The sequence below is a fragment of the Erpetoichthys calabaricus genome, chromosome 2, assembly GCF_900747795.2.
Source record: "Erpetoichthys calabaricus chromosome 2, fErpCal1.3, whole genome shotgun sequence".
NCBI lineage: Eukaryota > Metazoa > Chordata > Cladistia > Polypteriformes > Polypteridae > Erpetoichthys > Erpetoichthys calabaricus.
In genome coordinates this window covers 280,225,331-280,251,944 of record NC_041395.2, presented here as the reverse complement: position 1 = coordinate 280,251,944, position 26,614 = coordinate 280,225,331, and the positions used below count along the sequence as shown (strand labels likewise).

At 39.8% G+C, this 26,614-nt stretch overlaps 1 protein-coding gene across 1 annotated transcript in view; it reads right to left on the bottom strand.

The window, feature by feature from the left end:
* Positions 1-24,924: 24,924 nt before the first annotated feature.
* vstm4a (V-set and transmembrane domain containing 4a) overlaps positions 24,925-26,614 on the bottom strand; it is a 91,274-nt gene continuing 89,584 nt past the window's right edge. The window contains exon 8 of the mRNA XM_028795618.2: positions 24,925-26,166. Within this exon, the coding sequence (XP_028651451.2) occupies positions 26,041-26,166 (126 nt within the window). The 3' untranslated portion in view covers positions 24,925-26,040. The remainder of the gene's footprint in view (positions 26,167-26,614) is intronic.

The following is a 26,614-nucleotide window of genomic DNA, read 5'->3' as shown; positions in this document are numbered from 1 at the left end:
AAATTGTAACACTTTGATGAATTCACAAGACTTTATTAAGCTTGGAGCAGCAGCGTCAAAAACAGTGTTAGAAAGGTACCCTGAAAACAGAGGGACGCTTTTCTGACAAGACCAGGAAAACTGTCAGATTCCAGTACAGAAAATTTTTCTTCAGGGGAGAAAGTAAAGTCATATTTGTGTTGAATATGAGAGTTCCTCTTTGTAATTCACTGCCAATGATATTGTGTACATGATACAGTATTAACTGATTACTGAAATCAATTACTTACACTGCTTGAAAAGATTCACTTTCTACCAAAGGCAAAAATGAGACTAATGCAAGCTTTTTATATTAACATATGTTTAAAAAATATCTGTTACTTTTGTTGTACAATTATAGAAAATTGAAATATGATCACGGAAAGGTAAATGATGTATTATTTTTATTTGCTGCTTTTTACACTTAAAATATATATTTAAGAAAGAATATATGAAGTTGCTGTTATTTCTTCAGATCTGCATGAAAAAAATTAAAGGGTTTTAATGATTAGGCTGTTTGAGCAGTCGGCACTCAAGAGCACATAAAGAAGAGTTTTGAGAGATGCCGATGCCAGGGTCTTATAGTAGTTTTATAGAAGACTATACGTGGTCCTGTCCCAAAGGTGCTCCTAGGTGTTTTTCTTGACAGGCACTGACATTAAGTATCTTCTCTGTCTGTTCAATTCACATTCTTGTTCTCTCTCTGCCTAACTCCCAGGTTAAGAAATATTCTTTGAGCCATGCACTGTCCTTGTTTTATATGTGAAAGGGGACATTGATTTCCAAGATTCAGTTTGATCTGCTCAGGCGTAATTTGCCCAGATGGGAAGAAAGGAGAATGCTCTGTCTGGATCATTAAAAGCCATCCCCACAAAGCCATTTCCCTTTAAGATCTATTGTGACAGCAGGCCCAGAAAAAGACCAGTTGGTTCAGATTTAACACTAATGTTTGTGTGCCATTGACATTTTGCTGTAGAGTTTGTCCTTTCTGTATAGCTGCTAATGTTTATTATTATTATAAACCGAAGATATCAAATTTATAGAAATGTATTATACAGTAGGATGCCTTTTTCACACAGTCTTTTAACAATGTAAAGGCCTTATTTATACATGTGCTTTATGCTGTGATTTTTTTCCATTTAAATGTTTTTATTTTTTTCAGTGGTATATTGCTAAATCATTATTTAAGTTTAATGATTTTTTTGGGATGCCTAATCTCATAGTGGTATTTTTTTTCTGTTTCACTTTCATTTTAATATTGTTAGAATTTATTTGTATCTTTTTCAGACTCAGATTGATTTTTTATGGGCACTGACATTTTGTGATGACTGTTATTACATCCACTTTATACAAGTTTGATAATTCCTGTCACACTTAGCATTCTGGGTTTATAAAGCAGTTTTCCTAATATTTGTTTTTCTGGCAATGGTATTTTGACTACAGTGTAGGAGTTTGTTTTAGTTTGATGGTTTGATTCCCTGGTTTAAGACTTAAGACTTCTTCTGGTCCTCGATTCAAATTGTTTCTGCTAATTTTAGCAGAATACCATACACATCCAAATAAGCGTTTTATTCTACTTGTTCAAAATATTTTTGAGAAATACATAGGGTTTTACAGTAGCTATTAACACTGCTTTGCAGCCCAGCCTCTGTCAGAGTAGCATTTTCCCATTCTCCCTTTGCTTTATTTATTTATTTATTTATTTTGGTATAGTTGATCTGGTTTCTCTTCTTATCTCAACAGTATATGGGTATAGCTGAAAGTGAACTGTAACTTTGGAAAGTAAGGGTGAGTGTGGATATGTGACTGTTTGAACCCTATCATGAACTGGAGGCCCTTCCAAAGGTTGGTTCTTGTCTTGTGACCACTGGCGCCATGATAGGGTCTGGCTCTATTTGACTCTGTAATAGAAAAAATGGTTTTGACGTTGGATCAATGGATTTAGTTTTTTATTTCTCCTAATCACTAACAAATCTTTATATATAATACGCAACTATGGCTGTTCATTTGTCTGTCCAGAATTTTAAATCACCTGTAGCTCACAAACTGTTTGACCTATTGACCTGAAATTTGGTACACATATACTACATGACGTCTACTATTCACGTTCAGAGTGATGATTGACCTCCAAGGTTATTCCTCTTTTTATTTTTATTTTATTTTATTGTAGAATCAGCTCTCGGCAGCAGCCAGCAGGGCAGCCATGCTGCGTATGCGTACAGGCGCCGTTCTCATTTCCCTACCACCTTCGCCGTCACTTCCCCTACCTCTTCATATCTTAAATCATTCTTGAGGCAGATTGAAGACTTAAGTGCCAGCTTAAGTGAAAAATTAAGGAAAACATACTAATTAATTGCAACACAAACACTGGCTTAATCAGTTTTAATGCGAAAAGATGCCGAACAAAAGAAGAGAAGAAATGGGCCACTAGGGTAGAGAAAAGAAGAGCTGCTCAGGAAGCAACAAGCACATCAACCTCTGAGCAAACGAATGATAAATGTACAGAGAAAGCGGAAGAAAACTATGAATGCTCACGTCAAGTGTAACGTGCAGTGCACCGTTACTGGTTTCAACATAATCATTGAAGTTGTTGACATGGTGTGGAAATTGCCTTCTCCATGGCTATGATTAAATTTAACATCATCGGTTAGTCAAATCTAAATTCATTAACCAGTTTTTCAATTTAGCTTACAGCAAAACCTATAACCATAATACTTTAAACCTAATATTTGATAGATATGTGATAGATAGATTACTGTCACCAGGACAATCACCACACATCACAACCAGAAACCCTGGATGAATACAGAGGTCCATTCACTACTGAAACCTTGGAATTCCCCTTTCAGATCTGGAGATGCAGCCACACTCAGGGCAGCAAAGAAGGACGCTGGTGGTGGGAATAAAAAGGAAAAAAAACAAGTACACACTTAAGGTACAGGGTCATTTTTTTTTTTTTTTTTTACCAATGACCCCAAGAGCATGTGGAAAGGCATTAATTGTATCACAGGTTTTAACAGCAAGAGGCAGAGTGCCCTGTAGACTCATTTCTACCTGATGCTCTAAATATCTTCTATGCTTGCTTTGAGAAATTGAACACTTTTCCCACCGCCAGACTGACCCCTCTATCAGACAAGCTGCCCCTCACTGTGTCAGAAGCAGATGTAAGGAGGTGCCTGTTGAAGGTTAATCCCCATAAAGCTGCAGGCCCAGATAACATCCCAGTCAGGATCTTGAAGGACTGTGCTCATTCGCTAACCAAGGTGCTGATAGATATTTTTAACCTCTCACTGTCCCAGGAAGCTGTCCCATCATGCCTTAAGGTGGCTCTCACACCTACCTGTATAATCTCAAAGTGCTGTGATAGGCTGGTAACAGAGGAGACAAAAAAAGACCAATGATATAAAAGTGGACCCCCCATCAATATGCTTATACGATGAACCACTCCATAGCTGACTTCATCTCTTCTGTGATTCATCTGGCTTTCACCCACCTAGAGAAAAAGGACTCTTTCGTCAGATTACTCTTCTTGGATTTTAGTTCTGCCTTTAGCACCATCATCCCCCAAATGCTGGTGAACAAACTGTCCCCACTTGGATTAAACTCAGTACTTCGCAACTGTATGTTGGATTTTCTAACAAACAGACCCCAGTCAGTCAGAATCCACAGCATTGCATATTCTACTATCATTCTCAACACTGGCACCACCCAGGAGTGCGTTGTGTACTGTGACTGCATATCTCACTGTCCCAACAGTCACAACTGATATAACAGTGGTAGGACTTGTCACTTATAACAATGAGTCAGCAAGCAATATGGAAGTGATAAAACTGGAAGCTTGGTGTAAGGACAACAAGCTTAGCATCAATGTCACAAAAACTAAGGAAATGCTTGTAGACGTTCGGCAGACTAGTATTACATCAATGGAGAAGAAGCTGAAATTGTCCCCTGCTTCAAATACCTAGGGGTGCATATTACAAATTACCTCTCTTGGAGTTGCAGTTCAGCCAGTCAGGTAAACAAAGCCCACCAACTCCTCTACTTCTTTAGGAGACTGAAGTGGGCTGGCCTGTGCCCCTTTATTCTGACTTCCTTTTACAAGTGTGTGGTAGAGAGCATCCTCACCTCTTGTATTATGGTGTGGTACAGCAGCTGCTCGACCGCAGACAGGAGAGCACTGCGATGAGTGGTTAAGTCTGCAAGGCGGATCATCGGCAGCAACATACCCAGTATCAGACGTTTACACCAGCAGGTGCAAAAGTAAAGCCTCCTCCATTATGGAAGATGTCACTCATCCTGTACATGAACTGTTTGCTCCCCTTACGGGCAAGCACTATCAAATTAAGGAAGAGCGTCTTCTTGGATGCTATTAGACTAATGAATACAGCATTGCTGAATCTGACTGTACACTCTACATTTTTGCATTTTGTTTCAGTAGTCTCATGTACTGAACTAGTTGCTGCTATCTTTTCTAGTTGCTGCTAAATTCAGGGTAAACTGCAATAATATTCCTTTAAGTTATAGTTATCTTACTTTACTTATGTATAAGTGTTCTTTTGTTCTATCTCACTGTATTTATCTGTGATACCTTGATCACAAGGCTTTGGGGGTTAAGGGGCTACTTATGGGATAATTTTTATTTTATGGGGTTATCATGGGCACTGTTTAATTACCAGAACCTGAGTACCGAATTTTGTTTCTGTGTATGGATGTTGGAATGACAATAAAGATCCTTGATAGGGATAACTAAGAAGATAGATTTGTTTAGCTTGGTCAGACTTAAAATGTACAGTACACTTACATTACCATCAATGGTAACAAAGGAACCAACTCTGAGCCTAAACACACACACACTCTCACTTATACAGGGGGAGTTTAGAGTTCTGATAGCCTTTAGGCATGTCTTTGTGGCGAGGAAGGAAAAAGTGGAGTAATCAAGGGAAAAAAACACAGGGACACATCAAGAACATGTAGAGTCCACTCTATGCAGGCAACTGCTGGAGTGGCATTTGAACTCAGGACTTTGGATCCCCGAGGCAGAAGTGGTGCTAACTTAGTACTAAATTGGTAAAAGAGATAGATAGATAGATAGATAGATAGATAGATAGATAGATAGATAGATAGATAGATAGATAGATAGATAGATAGATAGATAGATAGATAGATAGATAGATAGATAGATAGATAGATAGATAGATAGATAGATAGATAGATAGATAGATAGATAGATAGATACTTTATTAATCCCAAGGGGAAATTCACATACTCCAGCAGCAGCATGCTGATAAAGAAAATATTAAATTAAAGAGTGATAACAATGCAGGTATACAGACAGACAATAACTTTGAATAATGTTAATGTTTACCTCCCCAAACCTCACCCCAACCCGGGTGGAATTGAAGAGTCGCATATGCAGTTTCTAATTAGGAGTTCATGCGCATGAGCGTAAAGTAATTTCTTCCATAGAATTCTCCATGTCAGTTTGAAATGTTTTGATCCTTTAAATCCAATTGGATTTGTAGTCCAGTGTGCACCTTTTGAAGTTCTGATCTTGTAACATTTAATATCCCAGGAAGTACAAAACTGTGCCAATCATTTCATCGTTGTCATCTGTCCATCTATTTTTATAACCCATTTAGTACCAAAGCAGGAAGCTCGGGATTTCCTTTTCATCATCAGGCGTAAGGTAATGATGAAGCCAGGATGAGTACCAGAACTACACGAATTGAAATGAATGGGGGTTCTTTAGTTGACACTGCACAAGTAGAATTTTTTAGAATTACTACATCATTTTGGCTTAAACATCTACAAGGAGACTGGTAGGTAATGTACTGTATGTTGTAAGCTTGATATGTGCCCACTATTTCTATAAAATAAAGCAGTAAATTTCAAAGCAGTGCTTAATTTTCATGCTTGTAATCAAACTATGCTAAACAGATGTAATCTGGTTTGTGAGTTGCTGATTTTACTGAAGGTGTATTTTTAGAGATGCCCAGCTATGACATGCTAATTATCCTTTTCACTGCCAGCATGCGCTACCATCATTAAGCATTATTTTGATGCCACTGATGTGTCCCATTTGCTCCCATCTAATTTTTACTCGATTACATGCGTCCATTCAGTCTTCCCTGGAGATGTCTGGCCTCAGTTTGCTATGTCAGCAGTTTTCTTTTTGCCTTCGTAATGTCATCCCCAGGAAAATTTACAACTAAACAGCAAGATGTTTTCTTGCTTTCCTGGCAATCAATGCCACATTTAACCTAAAGGTTTTTCTTTAGACCTAGAAGTTTTCTCCATCTACTATGCAGCATAAGTTCCCATATGTGAGAAGGACATTTTTAATAATTATGGCCTTTTGGTATTTCATTTTTAAAAAGGTCGATGGTCCAAAACGAATGGCTCCAGAAAGAAAACCTAATTAACTGACTAATGGATGTAAATTAAATATTATTTCATTACCACAAACTGCCTTTCAATCAGAGGTTAAATTGTATGTTTGAAAAATATCCATCTGTCACATACAATCTGAAAGAAGTTTTGTAAATGTACTTTATATGAATGAAGGTAAGTGCCAAAAAAAAGCCCATTTTTCTGGAGAATGCTTGATAATTAAGTAAATGTTAGTGTTTAGTATTTATTTTTGAGTGGTTGCTTTTTTAATGCAATATTTTCGTACGTAATGCCTAATGTTTTGCCTTTCATGTTATGTAATTTAATATAGAGTTTCTTAAAGCTCAACAAGTCAACAAATCAACATTTTTATATTACTTTACAGCAAAGCATTATCATAATATTAATTTACTGAATATCTTTCTAAGTCATTAATTCCAATAAAAAAGGAAACTGCACTCTAACTTAGAGCTGAATAACTTTAAAGGAGTACTTCACCCAAAAATCAAATTAAAAAAAAAAAAGATCTATACAGTATATGGATATCGGACATGAATAATGTGACAATTTTCTTCTTTTTTTTCATGTTTTTCACATCGCTTGCTGTTGTAAAGCATTGCTCAAAATTACGTTCTTATATTTCTTAATAATTTTTTTCTACGATTTTGCATCAAAACATGAGATTAAATATTTTCCTCAGCTAACATTACAAGTGTAAATAACATCAAAAGTATAATTTTTGGGTGGATTATTCCTTTAAACACTTTTAATGTGTGGCAAAATTACTATAAATATGACAGGTTATTTTTATAAAGCTGAAGCTGAATGCCAAAGCCTTTTTAATTAATGTTTGAATTTTGTTATTAATTTTATTTTATTTGGAGATGACAGCTGTATAGACTTGGATGGTTAGTATTCAGGAAAGTCCTTAGTTGGTGTTTATCCTTTTATTTTATCCATTTGGTTCAGGACACTCTTTTACAAAAATATGTACTACCTCAGTGTGAAGGTGAATTAATAGGGAAATGATAAAAGGGAGTTAAGAGAGTAAGAGTGTGGAAAAAATTCAAACATTTAATACATTTCTAATGAATGTAAATATTACACTGCTGCCCTTTTCTAAGATAAAACTACCAGCTGATTAGAGGAAAATGACTCAATTAATCAGAAACAAAATTCTGCAGCCACTTTTACCCCTTACATCATTTGTAGGAGTGTTATTTGCTTTGTCATTCAAAGTCAGATGCTGCTTTTTTACCTGTAACCTACAACCAGAGGTGGAATATGACCTTAGCGTATGGTCTTTCAAATGTCTACCCTACTCGTTTTGTTTTAAATGAAAGGATGAAAAGATTGAAATATGGCATTTTTAAACAGTTGGCTGTAGCTTGCAAGTTGGATTACTCAAGAACTCACAGCACAATAGCTTCAGGCACAGTGTCACAGTTCCTGTTAGAGTTTCTTCCAGGTCCCAATTGCCTTTGGATTGTGTAGGACACCATACTCATGAACACTTTGATTTTTTCTTTTTTTTTTTTTGGTATTTCTCTAAATGAAAGTCCTACACTTCTAAGAGTAATAATGTTTGGTCTCAGTTAATTTATTAATTGCCGTTTTCTTTCCATTATGACTGGAATATTGTCTAAGCAGTACTTCAGAGGGTGTATTAAAACAGTCAGCTCCAACTCTGCTTTAAGACAGACAGAGGGTTTTAGGTAATCAGCTGAAGTTGGGACACCTATACAAATTGTTTGCTTCAACTTAATGTATTTGAATTGCATCAGAACATCTGTAGGTTGTAACCTATTAGTTGTTCCTTGAAGAAGACCCCTTTGTTATATTCTAAAATTTCCTTTTTATCAGTTTTTGCTAACCTAAACTTTAAGTTGAATCTTCTGGCAATGTACTGCTTACCTTTTCACCATTTTAGGTCTTTCATTGCATTTCAACTGATTAAATCTGATGAAAAACTGAGGTGTTCTAAAACTTTTAACTAGTAGTGTACAGTTTTGTGAACTGACACTAAAATTAGTTTTGCAGGCGATTTGGTATTTATAAAAAACTTACAAAAAAGATTTATTTAGAGGTTTTAAGAATTCCTAAAGGCTTCCTAAAGCCTTGTTCACTCTCCTGTGTTTACCTGTGTTCTTTTCTGCAGCTATGTAACTTATATAAATCCGTACCGCACCGGTAAAATCAATTCTATTTATGTCTCTCGTTTACATAGCTGTGGAGGAACACAGTACATTTTAAAAAAATGTCACATGATGCCTGTTTTCCTCACTAAAATCCACCATTGTGCAAATTATTGTGTTTTTTTCCACAGGAAAACTCAGTACAAATAAAGTTACCGTTAACATCTCCTCTCCACAACCCAGCAACCTTCCTAATCTGGTTAAAGATATGCAAACCTCTGTGTATTTTTTTCAACCCAAAATATTTCATTCAATTACTAAATGACCAGTAGACACATGCAGAACTAATGTATAAAAACACTTCCAGAGAGGAACTAAGTGCCATTCTTCTTGTGTAAAAGGCAAGAGTTTTGTTGGAAGGGAAATGCAATTTATTTTCTGATTTTTTTAGTGACGTGAAACACGGTGAATTCAGTTTCAATGCAATCATTTAGCTCTTCACTAGTAAAAGAGCAATAATGTGCAGATATAATTGTAATTGAGAATGTCTGTTTCCTTCCTATATAGTTTATAATAGAAAATCTGTAATACTTCTCATCAGTGTTAAATTTTGGCGTCTTTTTGTTATGTTGCAGTGCCACCATTTTCTTTAATGTTTTTCACACAATTTTCACTACCATTTTTTTGTGTGTTTTTTTCACATTTTATTTTTTGTAATGGCCCTGTTGCTAGTCCCGTGACATCATTGTCCATTTCCTATTTAAGATGGTGGTTCTTAGCTCTTGATTTTCAAGCCGCTCTTTTTTGGTGTTCATGTTATTTACAGAAAAGCTCTTTAGTAACAGTTCACACCTTGATTTTTTTAATAATATTTTGGGTTTGCTAGCAGGTACTTTTGTCCTCTTTTGTTCCCAGATCTTACTTATTTGAGTTGCAATTTTTTTTTGTCTTTCTTTAGTTTGTCATTTTTCATTTGCCTGCTTTCATCTTGTCTTTAATTGGCACATATTCACTGCAGCGTATAACTTATTAATACAAGTAATGAAGTAGTTAACCTTCTTACATAAAACCAACAGAAAATAAAAAAGAAATAAAAATTATTTGTCTTATGTGTTTTAACTGTTTTTTTTATGGGCTAAAGTACAAATTTGCTTGATTGGGAATAATAAAGAAGCAAAAGTGAAGGCTGCCTGCTCCCAACAGAAGCACCATCCTTTAATCCTTGTGTTTCTGAAGGCTCTCTACTCTGACTGCTCACTCCAGTATGGGGTCCCAAAGCACGGGAGGAATTTTTAGCACTGTCAAACAACAACGATGTGACAAAACATTGTTAATATCTTACCTTCACCGTGATGAAATGGCCCTTTCTAAAGCAGACCCATTACAAAATAATTAGTTTTAATGCACTTTAATACTCTCTCTCCAGAATTATGTCTGAACTCAAGGGTAGACGGTGGAAGGGCAAGTATACATCACTTGAGAAATAACATCTGCAAAACGGTGTCTCAGACTGCCACTTACAATGGCCTTGGTGCCAGCATATGAAACTCCTACTGTGCATGCACCACTGATTCCCTGGGGGAGAAGGCTAATTGTTGCCTCACTTTTGGCTCTTTGAGCTTCATAACTGTAATTACCATCATCAAGGAGTATGAATCATCCAGCGAGGAAATGCTGGTCAAAGTGAACGAAGCTGCCATTGCACTAATGAGCTTGTGACCAAGTCACACCAGTTACCAAGCGCTTCTTGTAAACAATTCTGCATTTCATTTACAGGTAGTCATCTTCACCAAGTGTGTGTTTGTAATCAGTCTAGTTAAGAAATTTATAGAAAGGAAAATCTTAACTCAATAATGGATACTTTAAGCTAGATTCTTTATATCTGTTAACCTAAAATGAGATCTTAAGAACTGTAAATGCAAATGATAGTTTGGATAAGATTTGAGGTACATGTGTCACAAGCCGGCCTGTAAACACACTGGTAAGAATTACAGTTGTATCCTATGAGCTGAAATGCTCTGCTTATAATCTTTTATTGTTTTTAGTTTGGAAATATGTTGTAAATGTACCTTTTTTTCTTTTTCATATTCGCACTGACTCAGTTTTACTTCACTTTACATAATTTACAGAAGTCTCTGTATTTTAACTTTGCATCCTGAAAAGAACATCCTTCCATACTTTTGAATATACTGAAATAACAAAGCAGTGCTGAGTGAAGAGTTCATCCAGCGTTTGTAATTGTTTCTGACACCACAGGCTGTGTTTTTGAACCCATTTTAATCAAACACTGTGAGGTTGCAACATAGTACTTGATTTTTATAACCCTAGAAAACAACCAGACAGACCACTTTGAAGTGTTTCTTGCTGACTCTCATCTAAAGCGCCTGGATAAGTGACATCCCTCAACACTAAATTGAATTAAGCAAGCAGGTTGGAAAACTGATGGATGGGTGAAGGAGAAGGAGAAGAAGAGTCATTCTCAACACATGACCTTGCCGTAATATTGTGCGGTAGAATTACGGTTAAGGTAGCAAGACCCAAACATCCAGAAAACTATAAAGCTATAGAAAAATCCCCCACAAAGCACAGTGAGAGATTCCAAATGACCATGTATCACATAAAGCACATGACAGGACACTTCTGTCTCACACTACGGTCAATCATTCGTTTATTTTGGAAATAATGTTCCCAGAACATGTAGTACTGTGGTTGATCTGATGGTTTTGGATAACGGTCATTCCTTGAACAACATTAGTGTTGTTATTCGAGGGAGGACAGTTGTTTACTTTCAAAAAATCAGCTTTAAACTCGGTCTCTGACATCATAAAGGATGATTATCCAAAGCACATTGTTTCACATTTTTAAAAAATGCATTATAATCTGCTTATTTTAAGAATTTACATGTCAACAGATTCTTCTCATGCAAACTTGGAGGATTTTTCAAGCATATTTGTGAATGAGAAATAAAGGTCCATTTTCTTAAAGGATATTTTTGGTATTTGGAATCTCAAAACCTTCTTAATTCAAAATGGATACGCTGTTTTACAAAATATGTGTAATCTCAAGATGCGGATCAATACTTACATACATTTTTGGCTTGTAAAATTCAGTTTTAAGGCTTTTCTTTATAATAGTGCTCAGGAGTGAATCTACCATCAGGGTGTTCTGGGGGCATGCCCAGGGGCCCATGACAGCAACCCATCTCTCAATGAAACAATCGACTACCCACAATCCAAATTGAACAACCGAATCCCAATCTGCTCGATAAAACGGTGTAGTATCAATGTGCGTAAATGTTTAATGGGGACCGCCCTTCCCATGCAATGAAGTAATGGAGTATCCATGTGCTGGAATGCAAGAGGGCACAACCCCCCAAGGGGCAATGAATCAAGTCTTACGCAGAAAAAGTGAGAAATAGCACACTGTTTTAATCAACTGGTACCCTCTGTTACTCTTGACCTCCATTATAAAATGCAAGAGTGGGTTAGCTATATTTTAAAATGTATAAATTATGTTTCACTGTGGAATGCAGTTTTATGTGGCAAATTAACATATCATGATGGTGAAGAAATAACTTCAAACTTGAACTTATCCTTTAAGTGCCTTTTCATTCAGAAACTTCATCATGTCAGTTACTGTGCTTGTTCTGGCTATTTGAAGTTGATAGTAGAAGTATTAGCATATGCCTGAAACACATCATCACTCTCTAGCACCCTGACAAGTAACAATGAATAAATATCATTTCCATTGTTTGTTCAATAAGTGGCACAAATCCATATACACCAGCGCTTCCCGATTCATTTTACCCTCGCAACCCCTGTGACGGACGAGGCCGATTTCGTACCCCCTTGGTTTGAGAAGAAGTATGAAAAAATATGAGGTTAACGCAGAAAAACATCACCAATTGAAGCTTTATGAATAATGGATATTTTATTCACAGCTAACAAGAGGGTGGAAAGAGCAGCCTTCCACACCTCGACCACACAAATTACAAGTATGAAACAATGTTCTTTATAAAGAAATTTATAGAAGGAATAAATAGTTTGTAAATACTAAGTGCACGTAAGAGCAGAAGTCATCTGTTTTAACAAGCAGCATATTGCACTGATACGAAATGGCCTGCCCATTTAATTATTTAGGAATGGATAGATAAATTAAGATTTTGTATAAATAATGTTTTTCATTTTTCTTCCTCGATGGATTCTGGCAACCTCAGCAACAGTTGCTCGCACCCCCAATCAGGAAGCGCTGATATACACTACATCCTCCTCTAGGTAGATGACCATTCATGAACAAGAGAAACACGACGCTGTCAAATCATTCAATCTGCTGTATCCAAGAAGTAGGCGGCCACCCGAGATCGACCCCCAAGTCCAGTAAAGTGCACACTGCTGCACACACCACCACTCACTCTCTCAGGATCTGTTCAGGGACACTAACCAACCTGACTGCATTCTGTGGACTTGAAGGGAGTGACACCATGTCACCCTTAGATACCGAATGTGAACACATGAAGAGCTTGCTAAAGCTAAAGCTACCCACCCAGCAACTAATCCACTGCAGTGATGAGGATTAGACAAACACCAAAGTGACCTGACTTTATAAAGCATCTCTCAATGGTGTTTGTTCACCATACCGAGGCGTTTTATAATATTGTGAAGTTATTTACCTTGTGGCTTACAGCCCAGTGTCACTCACTGCCTACCCACAAGGCCGCAGTACCTACTGTAGCTCCAACCATTTAAAGCATTCCAGGCTAAAGTAGCTCCTGTTCTGCAACCCACAACAAAGTAATAATTATATATCTTTTTCAATTTAAAGCAAGAATTCAGGGGTGCCGTGTTAAGTCATTTTCTGTTTGAGGTTTGTATATTTTCCTCATTTTTTTGCATATTATTCTTGTGGACTTGCCCTTGCATTGTAGTTTTCTCCCACATTCAGTCAGATTAATCAACGCTCCACTATGACCGCAACAAAAAAAAAAAAACTGGATTGATAATACGCAACGCTGTTTTTTTAATTGTAAAAGATATTCGTAATGACCCTCAAAAATCTTCCTATGAAACATGCTTTTAACTCATGGCATATGAATTTGGAATAAACCAAAGGAATTCCTGGTCATACAAAGTGCAAAGCTTTTTTGAACTGCATTTTAAGTGAAATTTATAACAGAAATTACAGCTAAACCATTACTAAAAATAATATATTGTAGTAATATTTAGCAATTTCTTAGGGTGTCAGAAAGCAGACTGAGCTGGAGAAAAACTGCACTTTAGGACCCTCGATGAGGAGGAGTGCGCGCTGTTTAACCTTTGCACACAGTGCTAATTGTACTAAGTAGAAGAGCTTAATAGAGTGGAAAATAATAATCGTATATCTCAGTATGGAAGTAAATGACCTTCTAAAAGACAATAGCACTTTCAATTTTAATACACCAATGGTTTTATAATATTAAATGTCACACTGCTAGAGACTTTCAAATAATTAAATCAAATAAATTATGACACCAAGGCAGAACCATCTTGTAGTCTAACCCAATTATAATGCACTGTAAAACTAATTATTAAATGACATCATAGTTGCTATAATTTTTAATAAATGTTGCATCAGTGGGTTTATCACAGCCACACAACGCTGACAGCTGGCTTTGGATTCCAACTGGTTGTAGTTTCTGTCTGCCTTTCTGCTTAAAGGGGCAGTGATAAAATATTTTACATTTGTTACATTTGTGTAAAAAAATGTTACATTAACTGAAGGATTGTGTAGGTTTGGCCTTGTGTGTATGTGTGTGATTTGACATCCTAATAATTTCACTTCTAGAGGTCTAGTTGCCGTTCACCATACGTAGCAGCATAATTATATTGGGGAAAACAACCAAAGGTCGCGTGAAGTTAGATTATTTTCAGATTGTCACTTGATAGAACTGCCACATTTAGCTGTTAGTTTCATGATGAAAATGTAAGATTCCTGTGAGAGACTGGAGTGCCTTCAGAAAGAATAACATGGATTGGGCAAATGAGATGTGAAACAGGATCAAAAACAAATCTCTAATCGAAGGCTCCATCGCCATGGAGTAGGTGGGCTTTTTATTATCCACCAGCAACATCTCATCAAGGTTTGATGTTTCTTGGCCTCAAAATATCAATTTTTTTTTTTTATTTATTTCAAGGAATTCAATGATTTTTCATTTTGATGCATCTTTGATAATGTTTCATTCTGAAAATGCTCTCCTGCAACACCAAATTGTTTTTGTGCCTTTCTCTTGTATGGTTGCCAGACTGTAGCTAGAAAAGATGATTGGCTATGTGTGATGCGTGATGCCATTAACACAACCTGATAATGGTTAGAGCCACAAATTTCTGGGTTGTCCGGGTTTGTGGATATCGTTCAAAAAACCCAGCATGTGACTTCTTTTAATCTAGCTATATCTCCTAGTTTTGATGTCATTTGGTCTTTGACTTTAATTCTTGTCTCTCATTTTGGTTTAGTTTACATATTATTCCCTTGGCTTTTGTCACCCCCCACATCTTTTTTGCCTCACATTTGGAGTTCTGTTTATGCTTGGTTTTCCTAACCAGTGGCGGACCTACATTTATCGTGCACTGATGCTTCAACTGTTATGGGGACTCCTTTGCAACCAGCAAAGGTTTGGTTTGTTTAACCACTGTTATCTTATACAATGGAGTTGTTCCATGATAGATCACCACAAATTTAATTGTTTTATACTTTAATAACCCATTCAATTACACAATATTACTATTTAAAAAAAAACCTTCCATACAGTAGACACCCAAATTTTAAAGCAATGTACACTAAAGTTGCTTCTGGGGCCATTAGTTTCATAGTAAATCTACTGTTGTTCCTGACTCCCCATCTCCTGATGGTAAAATTGTAAAGATCTTGCAGTCATCACACATTCAGAATGTCATTATCATCATTTGAAGGGAGTAAATCTGAAAAGAAGTCCATAAACAATTACTTTAAGTACTTTACCCATACTACACAAATTGGACATTTTGTACTATTGTAGGTGACAAATAAAACTTGATTTGATTTGATGAACCAGCAGAAATAACGTTTATTTAATTTTTGGTACTTATAACTGTTGCCCAATTAATGAACTTTGCATCATTTAAGAACAAAAGCACAGCTTAAAGTAGGTAGTCGGACAGAGACAAACTTACACAGTAAATAAGTAGAATGTGGGGGTACACTGAAGAAGAAGGAGAGAAGAACCTGGTAGTAGAGGGTTCATGTATGAAGTTGGTGTTCATGCCAGCAATGAGATGTTTGTTCACTTAATTAAAAATGGCAAAAAGGTTGACTAGCATGGGACGAGAGTATAAATATCAGGTTTTCTGCCACCTATTTGAGCTAGTAAGTAGCAAAACGAGAGAGAATTTTCTAAGCCTGTTGTAAAAATTTAGTTTGAAGTTTACGTCATAAAAGCACAGCCACATGACACCTTCTTGAGGTAGAGATAAAGCAACATTGGTTTTCTTGTTGAGGACACACCTTCAGTCATCAGCCAGGTTTCCTGAAGGAAAGTAACATTGACATGCTATGGTGTGCAAAATCTGTAAATTTTGGTTTATATTTTCATTATATTTGCTCAAGACAAAACAACAGATGCACTTAAACACAGGTCACTTGCATGAACAGTTACCTTCAAAAGCAATCTGTTTTCCTGAATCGCAGTACCATTTGTTTGAACTGAGCAGGAATTCAGGAGATGCCTCAAGCTGTATTGATGATTTTATCACATGTGAAGGGAAGGGCACCAGGGCTAAACTGGTATACAGCTTGAGACAGGAGATTGTTAAAACATAAAAAACTGTATTGTTTGGGAAAACGGACGTACTCAAACTGATGAAAGAGTTTGAGCAAATTCATTCATCATATTGACAGCCAGCCAATCAGGTGCATGTAATAATCACATCTTGCAAAACTCCCATAGTATTTTAAAATAAATATAATGGACTAAACGAGGAGAACAGACAGACATCAGAAGAGAACAGAACAACGTCAGAAAAGGACAAGAGCGACGTCAGGAGAGGGCACCAGCAACGAGTGGCTGTATTTCATCTGATCGTCAGCCAAGCATTTCATGAACAGCTTCGAAGGCTAGATCACAAGCCGCCTGTGACATTCATCCTTGACATCTTTACTTTTCTATCTTTACTATCAATCTTATTTTCTATTAGTCTTTGTTCTATTTGGTATTATTATTCATGTAATAAATACCACTCTGCTTTGTCTTTATGTCTAGAGTGATTGAAGTAATAAAGTAGATATTTTTAAGAGCACCTGGAGCAGCAGGGAGTTTGCCGTAGGCTCTGTGCTTCAAGGTTTATTAAGGACACAGGGTGTGAGTTCCACCCAATAGTAGGGAACAGTATGTAAAGTATGTAAAGTAAGGCATTCTTGGTTGATAAATAGCTTACAGCCAAGGATGTTGAACCTTTGTATGTTTGAATATTTTCCTAGAGACTAAGGTAATATTTATGTCTGAGATTTATTTAAAACATTCTATGTTGTTTGTGTGGACAATAAGTAAGTCTCTTGAAGTGCCAGAAGAGTGACAGGCTGTGTTATTCCTAAGGCACTTGTGTGGTTTAAAGTGCTAGAGGTTAACCAGCGGTGTGTGTGTCATTCATGGGGCACTGTTGTAGTTAGGGTCTGTGTGCATGTAAGTCTCCTGAAGTGCTAAGAGAGTGACAAGTTGTGTTATTCATAAGGCACTTGTGCGGTTTAAAGTGCTAGAGATTAACCAGCTGTGTGTGTGTGTGTGTGTGTGTGTGTGTGTGTTATTCATAGGGCACTGTTGAGTTTCTGTGTGTATGCATATATCTATGTATGTGCGTGTTAATCTTAAGTTGTGACAGTAGACCAACCTGGTAACGAACGTGATGAGTACACTTACCCCTAGGTAAAGGGTAAGTAGAGGGAGATATCACGATAACACATGACATAATCAAGGACATGTGACTGTTTAAGATTGAAGAAGCTACAGATAGATTAACAATGAAGATAAGGTAGAAATTAAAGAATCAATCCAGAGTAGACTCCATCCTCCATTACACATATTATGCAGCAAACCAAAAGGGCTACACCACAAACTCACCCCAAAAACCCCAGAATCCATCAACAAACAACAGATCCTATGAACCATAATCAGTAATGGAATTAAACCTAAATTCATGGTGGCAAAGCACTCACCACTGCATTACCTGACTGCACTGCAATAAATGATTGAACAAGAACTAAAATGAATAAAAACACCAAATAAAACAGAGGATCTAATAACAACCCCAAATTTATGCAGTTCCAGGAGAGACTGCCTTATAGTAACATTTGTGTCCCAGCACTCAATCTGGAGACCTGTCAGCAACAGGAATTTCTACAGTCCTTCACATTAGAAAGAGGGTTATTAATGATGTTTCAACAACACCAGCAGTCTATTAAGATTTCCTTGTGGTTTTTTAAGTTTATTAGGGAAAATGTTTCAAAAGCACCAGCAGCAGTTAACCAGAAAAGGCGATCAGCAGTCACTAGACTAACCGTTCCTACACTGTTTATCTAGACTGATGGCTTCTTGGGCACAGTGACTTACGGGAAGTCGAAAGCAAAGCTGTTTATTATAGAAGAAAAGTTCTGCTCTCATGAGAGTTGTCAATGGCCTGTTCACTTTCAAAGAGCCATGAATCAGTCTAAGGCAACAAAGAAAGAAGAAGAGTGGTTGTAACCCAGCATCTTAGACTCCTTTTATAGTTTTCCTGCTATGGACAAAGTGCGAAATATCCATGCTTCCCAGTGAACATAATTAAAAACATTTAATTTTAACGGTCTCAGATGAAATTTATTCTAATGAGAAAAGCAAATCCTGCAATATCCCAGTTGTAATAAGCCATCCAAGGAATGAAATATACCATAGCTGGCCATATTTCATTCAGAATTTGAATAGCATTGTCACCCTTGCCATTCTCATTAATAAGAATGCAATGTGATCCTCCCATTGCTGGATCTTCTTATCATCTTGGCCCAAAGTCGCATCAACTTTCCACAGTCCCGTGAGCTTCCATGACCTTCATCCAATCCCAGCACCAGCACGAAACTCATCCCTGAATGTTTGGTAGATGGAGTCTCCAAATGTTTAACAACAAGCTGTTCCAACTTGAATAACTTTGTGTTTTCAAATTGTGCATTTACAGTGGTCACGTCTGTGTTATCAGAATCTGCTGTGCTCTTTCAGAGAACCTTTTTCACAGGACAGGATGCTTTAAGGTGAGTTTTATGGAATCAATGGGTAAGTAGGTACTTTGCCAATTTAATTAATGAAGATTTAGGAGGTTAGAGACTGAGAAGGTGGGAAAAAAATGGATGCCAACAAAGAACTAGCCATATGTCCATTTGCCAATGGAATCACATGATTACATAATGCTAATTTTTAGATACATAGGAATCAATCTATTTTTTCAGTATGTACTCTGAAGTAGTCATAACAGAAATGAATTTCCTCTGTGATGTATTTGTGTAAATTAGATGTAATGCATAGAATAAACAGTCATTTATTGTTTCTTATTTAGCTTGGCCTCGTACCTCTCACCCTTTAACGTCAAATGCTAAGCTGACATCCAATGCTGTAATCTTATTGTGAACTTAAAAGCCATGTCTTCCTGTTTCATTTTCTTTTCCTCTTGTTGTTTTTAAACACTCTGTGGAATATCATTTCTGCATAACTTTTACATTACTGTTTTGTTGGTCATTAAATGAAACACACCAGTTCCAAACATACAAAATAAAGCAGAATAATCCTTTAAGTTCTTCCATCAAACACCAAGTGTTTATTTCTATTAATTGGTGACCAGCTTGCCATCCTTTTGAGACTGAAACAGGGACACTGATCAATACGGTCAGTTAATTACTGCATGTTATTTGAAAAGGAGACAAAAACAAAGCAAAAAGTGCTTATATTACATTGTCAGGCAATGAGCTAATAATTCAACAAAAAAAAAAATGGATGAATGTTTTAATCTCGCACTATTAACACACACTGATTCTTGATTCTGGACCAGCCTTGTGTTAGGATGTTGGCTTTTGGGCACTTTGAAGCAAAAACAGTGGCACCTGAAAGAGCAAGAAACATGCAGGAACATTCATGGCTCTTAAATGAGATGAAAACTTTGCCTGGGTTAGTGAGGTGTGGACTTGGAGGCAGGGATCTGTGCATTTGCTTGGGCTGTTCAGTCTACAGACTTGGCCAAAAGTTTTGAGAATGACACAAGTATTGGTTTTCACAAAGCTTTGGAGACTTTTAGAGAATGGCCTGGTGTCAAGAATTGCAGTAAAGGAAGTCGCTTCTCTCCAAGAAAACCATCAGGGACAGACTGATATTCTGTAAAAAGGTACAGGGATTGGAGTGCTGAGGACTGCTGGAGTAAAGTCATTTTCTCTGATGAATCCCCTTTCCTATTGTTTGGGGGATCCTGAAAAAAAGATTGTCCAGAGAAGAAAAGTTGAGCGCTACCATCAGTCCTGTGTCCTGCCAACAGTAAAGTATGCTGAGACCATTCACGTGTGGGGTTGCTTCTCAGCCAAGTGAGTAGGCTCACTCACAATTTTGCCTAAGAACACAGCCATGAATAAAGAATGGTACCAAAACATCCTCCTAGAGCAACTTCTCCCAACCATCCAAGAACAGTTTGGTGAAGAACAATGCCTTTTCCAGCATGATGAAGCACTGTACCAGAAGCCAAAAGTTATAACTAAGTGGCATGGAGAAAAAAACATTGAAAATGTTGGATCCATGGCCAGGAAACTCCCCAGAACTTAATCCCATTGAAAACTTGTGGTCAATCCTCAAGAGACAGGTGGACAACCACAAATTCTGACAAACTCCAAGCATTTATTATACAAGAATGGGCTGCCATCAGTCAGGATTTGGCCCAGAAGCTTATTTGACAGCATGCCAGGGTGAATTGCAGATGTCTTGGAAAAGAAATATTGCAAATTCCAAATATTGACTCTTTGCATAAATGTGATGTAATTGTCAATAAAAGCCTTTGGAACTTATGAAATGCTTGTAATTATACTTCATTATACCATAGAAACATCTAACAAAAAGATCTAAAAACACTGAAGCAGCAAGCTTTGTGTAAACCAATACTTGTGTCATTCTCAAATCTTTTGGCAATGACTATACCCCTACCTCCACAAATGTGACCACATGCAGCCTCTTCTCCCTTAAAAGACCATAATTCATGTTCCCCATCTACAGTAATGATGTTTTGCATGTATAGGCTTCACATGATGCCAGCTGTGTCACAGTGGTCAGGTGATACAAATCACATGACATTTTACAGAGATGTGGAGGAGGAGAACCATTCCGTCCATCAAGCTCACTTGGCCAATTAGTAGCACACAGTAATCCAGATATTTCTGAAAGGTTTTTATTTCGTCTTCTTAACTTCATGCTTTCCCGATTTTTTCTTCTTGAAAGCACTTTCCCAACATTGTCCTTCAGTATGTGGTTTACTGTATCTTCTACTTCTTCTTTAGGCTGCTCCCGTTAGGGGTTGCCACAGCAGATTATCTTGTTCCATATCCTCCTGTCCTCTTCATCTTGCTCTGTTACACTCATCACCTGCATGTCCTCTCTCACCACATCCATAAACCTTCGCTTAGGCCTTCCTGTTTTCATCTTGTGTGGCAGCTCTATCTTTAATATACCTAGCATCTCTCCTCTGCACATGTCCAAACCAACACAATCTCGCCTCTCTGACTTTGTCTCCCAACCGTCCAACTTGAGCTGACCCTCTAATGTCCTCATTTCTAATCCTGTCCATCCTCGTCACACCCAATGCAAATCTTAGCACCTTTAACTCTTCCAACTCCAGCTCTGTCTCCTGCTTTCTGGGCAGTGCCATCGTCTCCAACCCATATAACAAAGCTGGTCTCATTACTGTATAATTGACAGAATTCTCATCAAAAACTTTTGAGAATTTTGAAGACCTGAATTAGGTTCCCATGTAAGTACTAAAGAGGCCCAATTCAATCCTTTTTAAACACTTTCAATATTTTTGAAAACTTTAAAGGTTTCTTCATTCCCTTTATGATTCAGTAAGTAGTTTCAGTGACTTTTGGTCTGACAAAATGTTTCCTAGAGTTGATCTTTGTGGTGCCCGGCGGGCGTCCATGCCCGGCCGGGACGCCTAGGAGGAGTGGAGGAGGGCTTGTGCCTCCTCCAGGACACGAGGGGGCATCCTCCCTGGTGGCTTTGGGGACCGCGGGTACGGAGCTTGGAAGCTCAGCCCTGTAGGGGCCCGTGGTCACCGCCAGGGGGCGCCCCAATGCCTTGGAAGTGTTGGCCCTCAGTACTTCCGCCACACCGGGAAGTGCTGGGGGGAAGAAACTTGAGAGCACCCGGTGGACTTCCGGCAACACCTTGGGAGCTTCCGCCACACAGGGGTGTGGCTACGGAGGCCCTAATGATGCACCTGGAGCCCATCCGGGGCACATAAAAGGGGCCGCCTCCCTCCAGTCAGGGCGAGAGTCGGGAGGAAGAAGACAAAGCGTGTTGGAGAGGAGTGGAGGCGGACCAGGAAGAGAAAAGGCATTGTGTTGTGGCCAGGACTTTGAAGGGGTGATTGGTGCTTTGTGCATTGGGATTGTGCAATATAACTGTAAATATTATGTATAATAAACGTGTGTTGTGTGACATGAACGTGTCTGCCTGTCTGTGTCTGAGCCAGTCTTCACAATGGCGCCCAACGTGGGGCTCTCTGTCTGTTCCAAGACGGGGACCCAAAATAAATATTTTGTGGATGGCTCGGAAGCGGCGCATGCACAACCCCGCGGGAGCGATTCACCTCACGGCCCGACACCGGTCCTTTAAACGGCCATGTTCTCCTGGTGCGGGGAGACATCCAGGGACGTTGCCGGAGTGCAGCGGGCTCCAGCAGGCACACTGTCGCCGACGACGGCCGGTTTGGCAGCGCGGCGAGGACGGCGAGAAAGGAAGGTGAGTCCAAGGAGGTGAGTACCCTGCCCAATGGCGATAGGCCCCGTAGGGGCAAGTTTACCTTTTGTGCTGCAGGCAGGGACTACCTGGGACTGCGTCAGATGCAACGGGATGCCGTGCCTCAGGCTGTCGACGGCGCCGAGGCGGCAGTAGGCGATGCCACGAGAGAGGAGTCGCTGCGGCTCGATAAGCAGCAGCAGCCGCTGCTGGGATCCAGGAAGGCACGTCGCCGCATCAGGAGACAAGGAAACAGAGCCAAAATGGCCGCGGACCGGAAGCCGCTCCCAGAGACTGGTCCGGGATTGGGCGGTGTGTCTGACGTGTCCGCCAATGATTGGATGGAGGCGGGCACTCAGAATGTCAATCTCGGGCTGAGGAAGGACCCGACGGGGCCGGTGGAAAGGCCCCTCAGAGAGCAGCCGGCGGATATGCCTGACAGAAAGGTAGGGCAACTGCCGACTGACTCTCTGTGCTTGCCAGCGGCTCTGCGTGAGCTGGAGGAATGCCTTCAGCCCGCAGAGTCGTTTTTACAGGTGATGCGTGTCCTCCGTAGAGGATTGAAGGAGCTGGAGGTGAAAGCGGCCGCGTCCGTGATGACGCTGCAACAGTGGGCGGATCGGCGTGGCGCTGGAGGCTTCAGCCGGAGGGACGCGGTGGAGACGGTAAGTGGAACCGCCTCCGTACAAAGAAAGGGAGATCCTACTGATGGGGACTGTGAATACAGTGATCGGTACCATGTCGGTAGGTCTCCGACAGCGGATGCCGTGGTGCAGGCTGCTCGTGTGGTGAGGGGAGTAACAGCAAGAGAGCAGGGCGGACAGGGGCTGACAAGTGCCCTGGGTTCTAGTGCCCGACGCCCCGAGCCCGTGGCAGTCTCCCGTCACTCTGCATGGACGCAGACGGGAACGAGGCTGCACGTTTGTCATGCGCAGACTCAAACCGTCAAGGCGTCCAAGAGGGAAAGGAGGGATCGAGGGCTGTGTGCCGATTCCTCCAATAGGAAAGGATGTGCTGCTGGGTGCGCATGTCCTGTGAAGGGCCACTCCCCTGAGCCAGTGGAAGGGAGAGAAAAGCAGGCGGTCCCGTCAGCCAGAGGGACACGCAACCCGCGGAAAAGGTTCCGAACAGGCAAGTTCCGGGGTCCTTGTAAAAGGGGGGAGCGCTGCCAGTGCGTGGCACAGAGGGACGCCAGGGAAGGGTGTCCAGGCAGCGGCTCTGCCCCTGTTTTTCTGTGTGTTGCAGGATTGGGCCCGGGACGAGCAGTAGGACCTGCTTCATGGGAAGCCGACCCTCATCAGATGGACCGTCTGGCCGGACGACATTTCGCTGGCGATGGGGCAGCCTCTCAACCAGCGGAGGCTGCGAAGGCATGAGCGGCACTAAACAGCGGGGCGAGGAGATCTCGGAGGGGGTGCCGAAGAAGAGAGTTCCAGGGTGCCGGATTGGACCCTGGACGAAGAGTAGGACCCACTTCGGGGTAGAGCCGCCCTAACGGGGTGTGTCGCTCGGACCAACAGGTCTTCGCTGGCGATGGGGCAATGTGGTGCCCGGCGGGCGTCCATGCCCGGCCGGGACGCCTAGGAGGAGTGGAGGAGGGCTTGTGCCTCCTCCAGGACATGAGGGGGCGTCCTCCCTGGTGGCTTTGGGGACCGCGGGTACGGAGCTTGGAAGCTCAGCCCTGTAGGGGCCCGTGGTCACCGCCAGGGGGCGCCCCAATGCCTTGGAAGTGTTGGCCCTCAGTACTTCCGCCACACCGGGAAGTGCTGGGGGGAAGAAACTTGAGAGCACCCGGTGGACTTCCGGCAACACCTTGGGAGCTTCCGCCACACAGGGGTGTGGCTACGGAGGCCCTAATGATGCACCGGGAGCCCATCCGGGTCACATAAAAGGGGCCGCCTCCCTCCAGTCAGGGCGAGAGTTGGGAGGAAGAAGACAAAGCGTGTTGGAGAGGAGTGGAGGCGGACCAGGAAGAGAAAAGGCATTGTGTTGTGGCCAGGACTTTGAAGGGGTGATTGGTGCTTTGTGCACTGGGATTGTGCAATATAACTGTAAATATTATGTATAATAAACGTGTGTTGGGTGACATGAACGTGTCTGCCTGTCTGTGTCTGAGCCAGTCTTCACATCTTATAAGCCCACCCTCCTTAATTTTCTTGCATCTTCGACTAGCTGATTCTCAGGTTAACTCAACAAATTCCGTTTTATCGCCCACAACAGTAAGTCCATACTTATCAGCTCAGTGCTATCAACTCGGAAGTCACTCATGTTCTCTTAAAGGCTTATATTTCATGAGGATATTTAAAATTGTAACAAAGTACGGAGCTTTTTGTTTCATCAAAGTAAAGGTTCACAAGAAGAGAGTCTGATCTTGTTATGCAGCTTTTCTTTATTTAAAATTTCATTTTAACTTCCCTCTTAATATGATTGTCTTTCCAATCAAGAATACCTTGTTATCTGAGACCTCAGTGAAGTACAATGAGTATTTTACACTGATATTACTAAAGCATGCAATTAACATTATGAGGTTTAACTGAAAGTTCGGCTTAGTTCATTAAGCTATCTACACATCCTAATGGTTCATGCCTAAAAGTTTGCTCTTTTATTTACATCTTCATCTTGTCATAATACTTAGAAATCTATTAAATTTCCTTTGCCCGGCAAAAAGCTGTACACCAAAGTGTTTGTCATTCATTATAGACATACCTAATGTATGTGTAGTGTTTGTTAAACCATTAAACTTTGTTTTAATAACATAAAAATGGTTTGTTGTCACAAAGCAAAACACACCAATGAAATTACGGCGGCCCTGAATTGTGTTAGTGTCATCGGTCAGAACCTCAAACAAAACCGAAGCACTACACAAAGTTTTTAAACTGATGAACTTCATTTACGAGTCTTCGACTGGTTATCTGCCTCATTGAAGAGCAAATTCCCAAACTTCACTCAGTCCATGCAGTTCAATTTGGAATAAAAATCTGCAGTTTTGAAATCCTTTGTGGATTTGCTCTGTTCATTCCATGGCTTTTTCTCCATGCACTTTTTGTCCTCCAATGTTCCAAAGACATGCAGATCAATTTGTGACTCAAAGATGTCCATGTGGCGTGAGTGGATCCTGCGCTGAATTGGCACTTTGTTCATGACTACTCCATGTCCTGTGTCTGATCTGTCTGGAGAGTGTCCTGGTCCCACTATCCATGAGCAGGGTTCAATAATGAATGAACGATGATTTGAAAATCCTCAAAAATGAATAATGTTTTAGCAGACAGAGTTGGTGTCTCTGGTCCTGTTTATATTATAAAATAACGTACTAATAATCAAAAACAATGGAGTGAGCGAACTTTGGAAATTTGCTTTCCAACTGGAGAAAAAAAATTTAAAGAAAAAGCTGTCAAATCTATAATCAATGTAAAAAAATACTAAAGTATATTTTATAAATAAAGAAAACATAGTTTAAATAGAAAATCCGTATATCATTGTTCAAAGCTGCTTCTCCTCAAACAGGATCTGTGCGTACACTGTGCCTGTACAAGCTGCTTTGGTCTCTGGTTGTGGCTTCACGAGCTCCAGTTCCGCATATGTCAGGCTTTCTTCAGCAATTCTCGGCTGTAAAATAAACACACAAATAGAGGCAGTTATAGAGTAGTCTCGTGGGGCCAGACCGATTCTCAAATGAGAATAAACGTCTGGGGACAGCAACCTGTTAAAAAGTGTCATATCCTGCACTGCAAAGGCTACACCCTCAGGGCTACTTCCTAAAACACCTAGATGGAGATGGCGCCTATCCCAGCAAGAAATAGGCTCAAGGCAGGAACAATCCCCGGACCGGATGTTAGCCCATCAAAGAGTGAACTCACACGCACGCACACACGAGCACACACATGGGCCAATTTAGCATCGTCAATCCACCTGAATTGCAAGTCTTCTAAAACAGATACCCCAATCCCAGAACACCCCAAATGTTATGCCATGTTTACATTTCCTAACTTGCTTAAAAATAAAAAAGTGCTAACGGTCCTTCTACACTTTGTCATAATTTCAAAGTTTAGTTATA